This window comes from Drosophila albomicans, chromosome 2L (assembly GCF_009650485.2).
Source record: "Drosophila albomicans strain 15112-1751.03 chromosome 2L, ASM965048v2, whole genome shotgun sequence".
Lineage (NCBI taxonomy): Eukaryota > Metazoa > Arthropoda > Insecta > Diptera > Drosophilidae > Drosophila > Drosophila albomicans.
This window is the reverse complement of record NC_047628.2, coordinates 26,624,024-26,635,693: the sequence shown is the minus strand read 5'-3', so window position 1 is coordinate 26,635,693 and position 11,670 is coordinate 26,624,024. Positions and strand designations below refer to the sequence as shown.

Below are 11,670 nucleotides of genomic sequence, written 5' to 3'. Positions count from 1 at the left end.
TTGTGTACAAATACCAGCGGTAAACGTCATTATTTTCTTAATTTCAATGAAGTTAAAGATCATAAGAATAATTAGAGCTGCAGATCTATAAAAACATTGTGCAATTTAATTTAGAAAGTTACTATCTTTTTGTTTAATGTAATAAAAATGTAATTGTGTTGTCATATATAATATAAATGTTTTTCTATCTGGTATATTTTGTAGTTTATGGTATATTTAGTACATGAATATACCAAATAATGCCACTATGTTTTGTTTTTATTGAACATGGTTATTGAATTTCTTCGCTATATTTATTTTACAGGTGAATTAGCCACTGTGACCCACTGTGCTGGAGTTTACCTAGCAAGGTTGACTGCGGCAAGCTCATTAGTGAAAAATTACTTTTGCGGTGACTTATGTCATTTCGCATGAATTTGTATTTGTGCTTTTCTTTGCGATGCGGCTGCTTTTGTGGCTTTGTCTTAGTCGGGTCTTAGTCTTGTTCTTGTTCTTGTTCTTGGCTAAGAAATCTCAGCTCGTGCATCATCTGCCAGCTTTTGGAAGGGATGGACAGGCGACAGTTTATTTGACTACAAAAATATGACATTTTGTTGTTGCTGTCGCTGTTGCTGTTGTTGGTAAAGACGACAACGTTCGCTTAGCGACTTTAAAAACGCAGAATGTTTGCTTTTTACCCTTTAAAATGTTCATTTGAGTATGTTTGTTAAAAACAGAGATTCAATTTCAATGAAAAATTGCTGAATTAAGTCAGAAAATAAGTTTGCGACTTTTTAAACCTCAACAGCAAACTTCTTCCGTTAAAAAGAAATACACTACACACAATTTAACATTTACTATATAACTAAATTATATATTAAAACTATGATTTCGGAATATTTTTGACAACAATCAAAAGTAATCATCAAAAGAACATATAAAATATATGCATTGGAATAAAATATAAATACAAATCGTATGAAAAGTGCGCTTTAAATAAAATAGTTGCTATTGTCCTCAGTTTTCGCTCAGAGTAAAGAGTATTTAGTGCAAGATAAGAAAATAAAACAACGCTTTTCAAATTTAAATCGACAGTTCAGCAGTCGCAAAGATCGAAAGCAAAGGCAACTTACTTCATGAATGTTAAACACAGAGAGGAAATCAGTGATATATCTGCTTTATCTTACAATCAGAGAATATTCTATTGTAATAAAACTATTCGATTACCATGTCTGAAAATCAATACCATGAGATAAAGATAGCCAGAAATTTCTAAATTCATAACGACATTGGTCAAATGCGAATCGTTAATCGTGTTTGCTTTACTACAATCACTAATGCATTAATAGATTACTATAAAAGCTAATATTAATAGGTCATTAAATGTAACTTACTTCAATAAAATTGTGTTAATATTATTGTTATTATTTAAATTGCCTCGATATAGTATTTGTTTTATTAGCAGAGTGCAAAGACTTGCTAATCAACAAGCAACAAGCAACAGAGTCCAAAGTCCCTTTCGAAACAAGCCGAAAATAAAGCAATGAAAATAAAATGTACAAGGAATGTTAGTTTCGCCTTTTAATCACACCAGGAAGTCGCAATACATATAATAGCTGATATATAATTTATTTGCTTAAATATTATACAATAAAGTTCCCGTTTGCAGTCTTTTGTATAATTCAAAACAACAATTTAAGGCTGTGTATCGAATGTTTAAAGCAGAGTGTTTGTTAGTTGAATGCAGCATTCTACAGTTTCTTACATCCGCTCGATTATTGTTGCTGTCATATTTTGTGCGTGCATGTGTGTGTGTGTGTTTCTCATTTTTTAGTTATTCGCTTTTGGCTGCTGTTTTCCGTTTTTCCGCTGAGCCACGCAATTTCCCGTGCCGTTACGTGCTGCAATTGCAGCCACGTCAAAAATGTCAAACTCCGACGAGGCTTTCGCTGCTTTGCTGTCTGTCGGCATCGTCATCGACATCGGCGAATCATTAAATAAATGCTATGCAGGTTGCCAAAGACTCGGGTTTTGCCGCCACCAAGCTTAATGAAGCCAACAAAAGGCAGCTCATCGTCATCAAAAAAAACAATGCGAAATTAACGCGTCGTACGGTGCGTATGGTTAATTAATAAATTGCGCATACGTCACAGAAATGTGTTTAATATTATTTTAAACGTGTCACACACACACGAATTTAAATTTAAAGTAAGCATGAAAAAAATTCGAATTTATTTCCATAAAAAACTGAAAGGATTGTGTTATTTATTTAAGGGCATGCACTTGACACTCGTTGCCTTGTTTTTGTGTGTTGATAATCGGCAGAGTAGAAAGAAAGCAAACAGATTGTGGCGCCTTATCAATGCCTCTGTGTGGGCGAATTAAATTAAAATGCCAACACGCAACACAAACTCAAACTCAAAAGGTTTGTTGCACAGCAGCAGCAGCTGCAAGGCTTCAACTTGCACTTGGCTGGTGGCACGCTTCATATTGCTTACATAGCATAGAAGCATTTTCATCAGACCACCGCGGTGTCATTTATCAAAAAAGCTAAAAGAATATATTTGCATTTTGAAATATGGCATTTTTATGCATTGCTGTGTTGCAACGCTGCTGAAATTACCCATGCCACAAGCAGCGTGGCAACTTCACGCCACACACACACACTCATACACACGCAGTTGCGGCGCCCAACAAGCAAATTTCATATAAACTACGAATTCATAAGGCGAAAAATATGCGCCAGAGTATGCGGTGTTGTTGCAAGTTGTGTGCGTCGCTCTACATTCCCCACGTTCCACGTTGTGTATACGCCACGTTGGCCGCAATTTATGCATATATGTCCGCTACGTATGCTCATTCACATTCACATTCGCCTCCTTTCCTATTTGTTACGTACACACTTTCTACTTTTTTTTTGCGCTTCGCTGTGGCTGCCGCGTATTAAGAGATACGTGTATGATAGCAGAAAAACACAAAATGGGCAAAAAAAAAAGAAAAAAAAAACTAGTTGGACATGAGTGCATTGGCCGTTCATCCTGCAGACAGATTGCTGTCTCATCTTCATGCCACGGCAGCTGAGCTGAGCTGAGTGTGTTGCTTGATTGAATGGCCAATGAAGTGGCAATGCTACAAGTTGCATTCGGTAATTCCATAACGTTTATAAATTGTGGAGCATTAATACGGAAATAGCAAGCAAACTGAATGTTATCAGTGAAAACAAAAATGTTTAACTGTATTATCATTTAGTTGTAAATTTATTTTCTATTAAACTGTATTTTGGCAAAACCAAATAATGATTGGATTTATGTTTTTTCTATGGTATGTTACAAGATTAATGAAGTCGAAAATTCAAACGCTTTGTTAAGAAAATAGAAAAGTAAATTTTTCAAACGTGAACGTGCTTTAAAGTATAAAAAAAGAGAACAGACTATTTTTTCTTGGTTTGTTTAAAGAGATGTATTTAAGAACAAAAAATCTTCAAATATAATAAAAGCCTTTTTAAACAGTTTAAAGAAGAATAGAATGGGGAATGCAATTTAAGCATTTATAGAGAAAAATTAAAAATTTAAAATTACGCTAAGCTATGAAGAAGTATAGAAGTATGTTATTAATAAGAACAACGATAATTAGTAAGAATATATTTTAGAAGAGTCATAAAATCTTAGAGTTTTTATGATGTATTAATTAAATTTCGTATTCTCATTCTTTATGTTATTAAATACTTATACTCTTGTAATAAAGAGTCGCAATATTTTAGCTATTTATAGTTTCAGATAGCTACTTAATTGAATGCTGCAAATGTTTAATTTGCCTCACTTCGCTGCTAGATTAAATAACGAAATTTGCGTTTGCAAGTACGAACGAAAAGTTAAACAGCTTAAAGGCTGGCTCTAAATGGCAAATGAGCCGGAAGCTAGCATAAAATACAATGCTTAATGCTTTAATAAAACTGCTGCAAATACGCTCACACACAGACTCGTTGGACATGTGTTATTCAAAGGCGGAGACAAAGGAATGGGCATGAAAGGTTTTTGGCAAGCAGCTATGCCAACAAATTAAGCATTGACTGCTTGATGCTGGACATGGCCAAAGGCAGAGAGACAAATACAATGGCACTTTAAGTAGCAGTTGAAGCTCCACACACACGATGTTGTTACCTTTAAATACCCTATATATAAAGAGAAGACTAGTTTTCTCTTTTCGCTGGCAGAGTATGTGAGTGTAACATAAAGACAGCTACACACACATATTTGCTGTTTGTTACTCCTTTTACTATTTGGTAGCTTGTTCATTTCTTTTAGTTTCGTTTTTCTTCTCGCTATTACTCCTATACCCGCTACGAATAGGGTAGAAGGGTATATTTTGTAGTCTATAGTAAATTTTAAGTGTAGTACTATAAATTTATATTGCTCTTGGTATATTTTAGTACTTTTTTTTGGTATACTAATTTGGTATATTTGGTGAATGTGGTTTTATTAAAAATGTGTACCAAGTAAAGCTGTAGTATTTTTTTGGTATATTAATTTGGTATATTTGTGGAATATGTTTTAATTAATTTATTTTTAGAGGGTATAGATATACCAAATATAGCTTCCGATATACTTTAGTATTTTTTGGTATATTAATTTGGTATATTTGTGGAATATGTTTGAATTAAAAATGTGTAGAGGGATAATTTAGTATTTTTGGTATATTAATTTGGTTTTTTTTTTTTAAATATGTTTTTATTAAAAATTGGCAGCGGGTATAAATATACCAAATACAGCTGTTGGTATATTTTAATACTTTTTTTGGTATATTAGTTTAGTATATTTGTAAAATATGCTTTTATTTAAAATGAGTAACGGATATCTTATAGTCGAGCACACTAGACTGAAACATTCTTGTTTTTTTTTTGTTTTCTAGTTTCGTTGTTGTTGTTACTAATTAACCGAAACACGCGCTCCTTGTAGTTACGCCTTCCTTTGCCACTTTCTTTGTTGTTGCTTCCTGTTTCTGTGTTTCTGTGTTTCTGTTCAGTGTGTGTGGCATTGATGAAAGACCCAAATGCTGTGCTATTCTCTCTTCCTAACTCCTCCCTTGGCTATGTGTATTATTTTGCAATTAGACTGCCGGCCATGCTTGTGGGCTGCCAGCCACGCCTTTTCAATTTTGTTATGCATAAAATTGTTTGGCTTTAAGGCTTTTCACATTGGCTGTTGAAGTTTTTCGCTTACGCGCATTATTAATTTGCTCTTTGCTGTCATGTCAGCAAATTTCGTATTTTTTTTTTTTTTTTTTGTTTGGTCTTTAATTGCGCTGCAGCACAATATTGCGCATACGCCCCATGAGTCCGCCGTTAATGAGCTGATAATGAATTTATTAAATTTACTACGCGTTGCATTCTTTACTCATCGTTGTTTTTCTTTTTTTTTTTGAGACTCGACAAACTGCACATAGATAAATTAACCGGCCATGTAATAATAATATTGTAATAAGCGGAATGTGCAAATGTTGGCAATGGCAATGGGTAATGGGCTTCTGCATGGATTGGCTTGGGCAGTGACATAATTTATTATTTACGCAGGCGTGTTGTATTTTTTATATTATTGTTAATTTATGCACTTTGTTGAATTACTTTAATGCTCTTGTTACAAATGAGTAATAAAAAAAAACACATATATATATAAACAAAGTGTGGCGTTAATATATCAGCATTAACAGCACCAGCTAGACCGCAATTTAAAAATCATATAATATTATTTGTGCATAAAACGAAGCACACAAAATTCACAAATTAGTTCAATAATAAATGGACTCTCGCACACAAACACACACAAAACGCGAATGTGCCCACAAAATGTGTAAACATTTAATGCTAATTTCATTTAAATGCAATTAAGTCGAGTGCTTGATTTGTGCGTAATTAGATACAGTTCTGTCTGTGCTAGAAAACTAGGAAGATACGCTACAGTTTTTGAATTCACTAACTACTTAAAAGAGCAACATTTAGTCGCATAAAATGTTTAATTTTTTTTCTGCCTATTATTTACAACTAATCGTTTGGTTTTTTTTTTCAAATCTACAAACAAAACATTGTAATTATGCATTTAAACCTAATGTGAGTTGCAGATGATTCAATTAGCTGAACGAAATTGTGGCAGAAATATGAAGCATTTCAACTCTCAATCGTAAAGTAGACCGTTAGAATGGACTTTTGGAATCGTAATTCAATAAGCTGAAAACGACACAAAAATACTTGGAAAATCTGACTGCGTACAGAACTATAAAATCTCTAGTCACGCACAGACGAAGAACAATTGAAAATCCAAGCACAATAGAATGTTTCCTCCCATTACGATGTGTGTGTGTGGTTCTATTGTTTTTGCTGGGCATACATATGAAACGACGTACTACTAGGCGTATACGCATTATCAGGCGCATAATAAGCAGCAGCGTTCCATTGCCACGTGCATTATTTATTTATTTAAAAACGCCGCCTGGCCGCAGCTCAATTATGCTGCAACCAGGAATGGGGATTGTTGTTCTTGCTGTTGTCGATGGATGGGGGTCCAACCTTTTTAGCCACTTTCGTTTTAATGTAATCAAATGAACGTGCCTGGCATTATTCCATTGCCAATAAATTCCACGCGCCAAATAGACGAAGCTTTTGCCTTGGCACACTCATCCTTCTCGACTGCCCGCGGGATCGCACACAAACATACAAACACACACAGAGAGTGAAAAAATAACAATGAACAGCCACTCGTCGATGGTTTTTCTTTCGTTCCTTTGTGGAAAACGTGTAAAATTGAAAAATGCTTGAGTAGCCCAAATACCGCAGCACTAAGACGCCTTTTGCCATGGTCTACGCTACGTTCAGCGCTGCTCTACACTGCTCTGCTCTGCCCTGGTCGAGCATAATTGAAAGGGACAACACGTCGAGGCGAGGCTATTAGGTTCGCCAGCTATCATTGCTCCTGGGACACGGCAGAAGCTCTCGAGTAGCAACAGCATCGAGAGCAGCCGGAGCAGTAACTAATGGATTTCGATCCATTCGCCTACTCTCACTCAATGCACTCGCCACGCCGCATATTTTTATTTATATGTATATTTATTTATTTATTTTTACTTAGCGCCCAAGTACTTTAAAATGTTGTCCATGCTCAAACACTGTTGTTTAACAACACGAGCCACGGTAAAAAACACACACACACATACACAACGTGGGTATAGAAAAAATATGCAAAATAGCTGTGAAAAAAATATTTCTATTATTTATTTAGTCGCACTTCTTTGTGCTCGCATGTTGAACTCAATGATGCGAAAGGAATGTGCTTAGAGAATATTTTGGAATTGTATATTTTTCATATTTTATCCATGTACTCCGACCAGGGGCAGGTGGCTGGACAAAAGGACCAAAAGGGATGTGTGTGTGCGTGTGTGTGACTGTGCCAGGGTCAGTCTTCTTTTGCTCGTGTCGAAATGGAATGCATATGAGGCGTGAGCTTTAAAGCATCGAGTGTGCATTGCATAGATACAGAATAATGCACGAATTCCAACTTGAATTTGTACAATTTGAATTTCTATACCAGCTAGCCATAGGATATATATATATAAAACATATGTAACAGACACATCTCCGACCCTATAAATATATATATATATATTCTTGATCAGCGTCAAGAGCCGAGACGATATAGCCATGTCTGTCCGTATGAGCACCTAGTATGTAGATCTCAGTTTTTAATGTATTACTACGTCAATAAAGCCTTTGGTATATTTTAGTATTTTTGCGATATATTAATTTGGTATATTTTAAACTTAATACCACACTTTGAAAATGGGTAGCGGGTATCTCGAGGTCGAGCACACTCTATTGGTATATTTTCAGTATTTTTAAGGTATATTTAGTTGGTATATTTTAAACTTAATACCACACTGCTTTCATTGAAAATGGTTAGCGAATATCTCGCAGTAGAGCACACTCGATTGGTCTATTATTAGTATTTTTGCGGTACATTAATGTTGTATATTTTAAAATTAATACCGCACTGTTTTACTTTCAGTAAAAATGGTTTTGCGGGTATCTCACGGTCGAGTAGCTTTCTTAATTGTTTCTAATTTTGAATATTTTAAATGTCGCTCAATTCGTTTGATAAGATCTAAAATTAGCGAAAGCTCACTTCCTTTCATTGTTCGCTTTTGTTGAGAATTTTAGTTGAAACTGAAAAATAATTAATAACACGATTTACTTTCACATTAGAAAAAATTGCAATTTATTACGAATTGGTGCAATTTTTTTTTCCACCAAAAAAGTTCAATACCTTATCAACTAATCCGCATTCATTCGGGTTATTTTTTCTCGGTATACATTTGCCATTTAACGTGTTGCATTTATTACCCAACGTTAACTCATTGTCTGCCACCATTTCATTTAGTGATTGTGTTGCATTGTTTTGTGCCTCCTCTTCGCATTTGTCGCACAAATCTCGTTGACCATTCACAGCTTCACAGCATTGCTCATAGTATGTCTTTTTGATGCTCCTCCAATCGCGAAGTCGTTGGCTGCATATCTCATATTCGTCAGGATCAGTGAACTCATTGCAACTTAGCTCCGCTTTGAGCAGGGTCAGCGATATTAGAACGCATAAAACCGTGTATGTCTTCATTGTAGCGTCGAGAAGAAACTAAACATATAATGACGGTCAGCTCTGAGCTTTATACACAAAATATGTTATGTTTGCGTTTGTGTTGATTCATTTCCGTTGTGGATTACATTGGAAACAATTCTAGCTTTGAGTTGCTAATGTTTCTTATCGTATAGAAATTATTTTTTATGTATGGCAAACAGGCGGATTTTAAGAAATATTTTTGATTTGGCTACTTTTTCTATGAAATTTTTTATTTAGGTAGTAAAATGGAAACACGTTAACTTGTACAAATTTATTATAATATTTTACTTATGTGCATTCTAAATTTGAAAATCAATTATCAAAATGGACATTATACAATTTTTATATATCGAATTTTTTTATTTTTAGTTTAGTTTAAGCTTGGCTTCGCTTTCATTTTTTCTCAATCTTTAAAACATCTTATTCTCTGGGAGAATCGTTTTTCTTCCCGGACTTCCCAAAAATGTCACTCCACCAACTTAAAACTGAATTGATAATTCCGCGACTTTTCTTGTCAAAATTCAGCTCTATACAATCATTATTTAAAGTGTTGCAGCAATTAACCAGCGCACTTCGATCGGCCACGTCATCTACTTCTAATCGCAATACTTCTACGTTTCGACGAGCAATTTCAGTGGATATTTATTACCTAATGTTTATTATAAAATATGTATATTTAAATCAATATTGTATTGAGCGGAAATGTTCATATTAATCAAACTACTCCTGTGAAGTTATAAAACTAGAAAAAAATTGTCATGCAAATTTCCATAAAAATTTAAATCAATTTATTCGCAATTTTATTCCTTTATACATGAGTTTCTTTTACAATTGTTTGTATTTTCTTAATAATATTAGATAAATTCCAAAGAGGCTTTTTACATGATTTGTTGTGTATGAAAATAACATACAGAAATTTTGTTATCTACTTTATTGTCTCAAAGTTTATTCCGAGATGTGATATTGCAACAGTATTTTTTTAATTCCACTATAAGGTCAAATTATAGTACACTTTCGCTTTGCCAATATTGTTATGTTATTAAAGAAGCTTTTCTTTCTTTGCATTAACCAAATAAACCTATAATCCAATCAATAATGCCATTGTTTTTTTTATATTTCAGTTGCACACAGTTGCCATTTATTTTGTAGCAGGGATTAGGCATTTCCATCGCATAGTATGCCACAATTCCCATTTGTGATTGTGTTGCATTGTTTTGTGCCTCCTCTTCGCATTTTTCGCACAAATCTCGTTGACCATTCACAGCTTCACAGCATTGCGAAAAGTATTTCTCCTTGATGATGAACCAATCGCGAACTCGTTGGCTGCATATTTCGTATTCGTCAGGATCAGTGATCTCATTGCAACTTGGCTCCGCTTTGAGCAGCGTCAGCGATATCAGAACGCACAAAAGCGTGTATGTCTTCATTGTAGCGTCGAGAAGAAACTAAATATATTATGACAGTCAGCGCTTAGCTTTATACGCAAAATATGTTTGATTTTGCATTGATTCATTAAAGGAAGCAGATAAAACATATGTTTTGCTGCGCTATCAACTTGCAGAAGTAGTCCTTTAAATCTTGTTGACTAAGCGTCTTTAAAATTAGAATTTCTGTTGTGAAATAAATTGTTTCTTATCGTATAAAAATAAGTATGGCAAGCAGGAGGATTTTTAGAAATATTTTTGATTTTATTTTGTTTTTTTTTTACTTTTCTATAAATTTATCTATTTAGGTAGTAAAGTGGAAACACGTTAACTTGTAAGAATTTATTATAATATTTTACTTATGTGTATTCTAAATTTGAATATCAATTATCAGAATGGTAACATATATTTTGAATTTTAATTTTTGTTTAGTTTAAACATGGCTTCGCTTTTATTTTTAGTTGATTTTTGAACATCTTATTCTCTGGGAAAAGCGTTTTTCTTCCCGGACTTCCCAAAAATGTCACTCCACCAACTTATAACAGTATTTATAATTTCGCGACTTTTCTTGTCAAAATTCAGCTCTATACAATCATTATTTAAAGTGTTGCAGCGATTACCCAGCGCACTTCGATCGTCCACGTCATCTACTTCTAATCGCAGTACTTCTATTGCTTCTCGACGAGCCTGTGACTCACAATTTCCGCAACGATTTTGTTGGCCAATGGCGATCAAAGCTTCGCAGCATTTCACAAAATGTTCATCCTTGAGCGTAAACCACTTTCGCAAGAGCTTATTGCATTCGTTATAGTCCTCGGAATCTGTGATCCCAATACAACTTGGCTCTGCTTTGAGCAACGCCAGCGTTATCAAAACGCATAAAATCGTGAATAGCTTCATTGTATGTTAGCAGTCAAGTAGAAACTAAAAATATAATGACGGCTGGCACTAAAATCCATTTGATTCATTTGCTAGAATTTGCGTTCTCAGTAAAATTTTGACATGAATCATGAATTAAAAATGTTTCTTATCAAAAAAATTTGTTCGTGAAATTTCTTGGGTTTTTTTTATTGTTTTTTTTTTCAAATGAATTTATTGAAGTAGTAAAGTTGAAATAGTAATGAACACTCTCTTTTCTATATTTAAGACGCGTGGACTTATAATTGGACTTAAAATTGCAGTTACTATTATACTAATAAAGTGTTACGATCTATAATTAAATGATTTAGTTTTCTAGCTACAATTTCGACTTGGCTTCGCTTTGATTTAAGAGTTTTTTTAGGTGTGCATAGATAGTTTTTTTAGTAGCTCTTTTTGGTAATTAGTTTCAAAATTCTTTACTTGGTTTAACTAGAAAGTGTGGCTTAATATTGGAGTTGCATAGCTGAATTTCTATTAAACTCTTACTTCAACTTACATTGTCGTCTCGTTACTTACACAGCGTAAGTGGAAATATTTTTCATTTTCCCTTTTGGTAGCTCTCAATTGAATCTTGATGCACGTGCCGAGCCAAGGCACAAAGCCCAACAGAATTGTGTTTCTGTGTGTGTCCATTCCATTGTCGAATCGCCGAGGAACAGTTCCCAAAGGGGTGCAAGCCACTCGACCAA

The 11,670-nt window shown here is 34.2% G+C and overlaps 1 protein-coding gene across 1 annotated transcript; it reads right to left on the bottom strand.

Moving 5' to 3' along the window:
- Positions 1–8,143: 8,143 nt before the first annotated feature.
- On the bottom strand, positions 8,144–8,633 carry LOC117565105 (uncharacterized). Its single transcript, XM_034244063.2, has 2 exons — positions 8,289–8,633; positions 8,144–8,188 (listed from the first exon to the last, which is right to left on the bottom strand). The coding sequence occupies exons 1-2, from the start codon at positions 8,631–8,633 to the stop codon at positions 8,144–8,146; spliced, it is 390 nt and encodes a 129-aa protein (XP_034099954.1).
- Between the last annotated feature and the right edge of the window lie 3,037 nt (positions 8,634–11,670).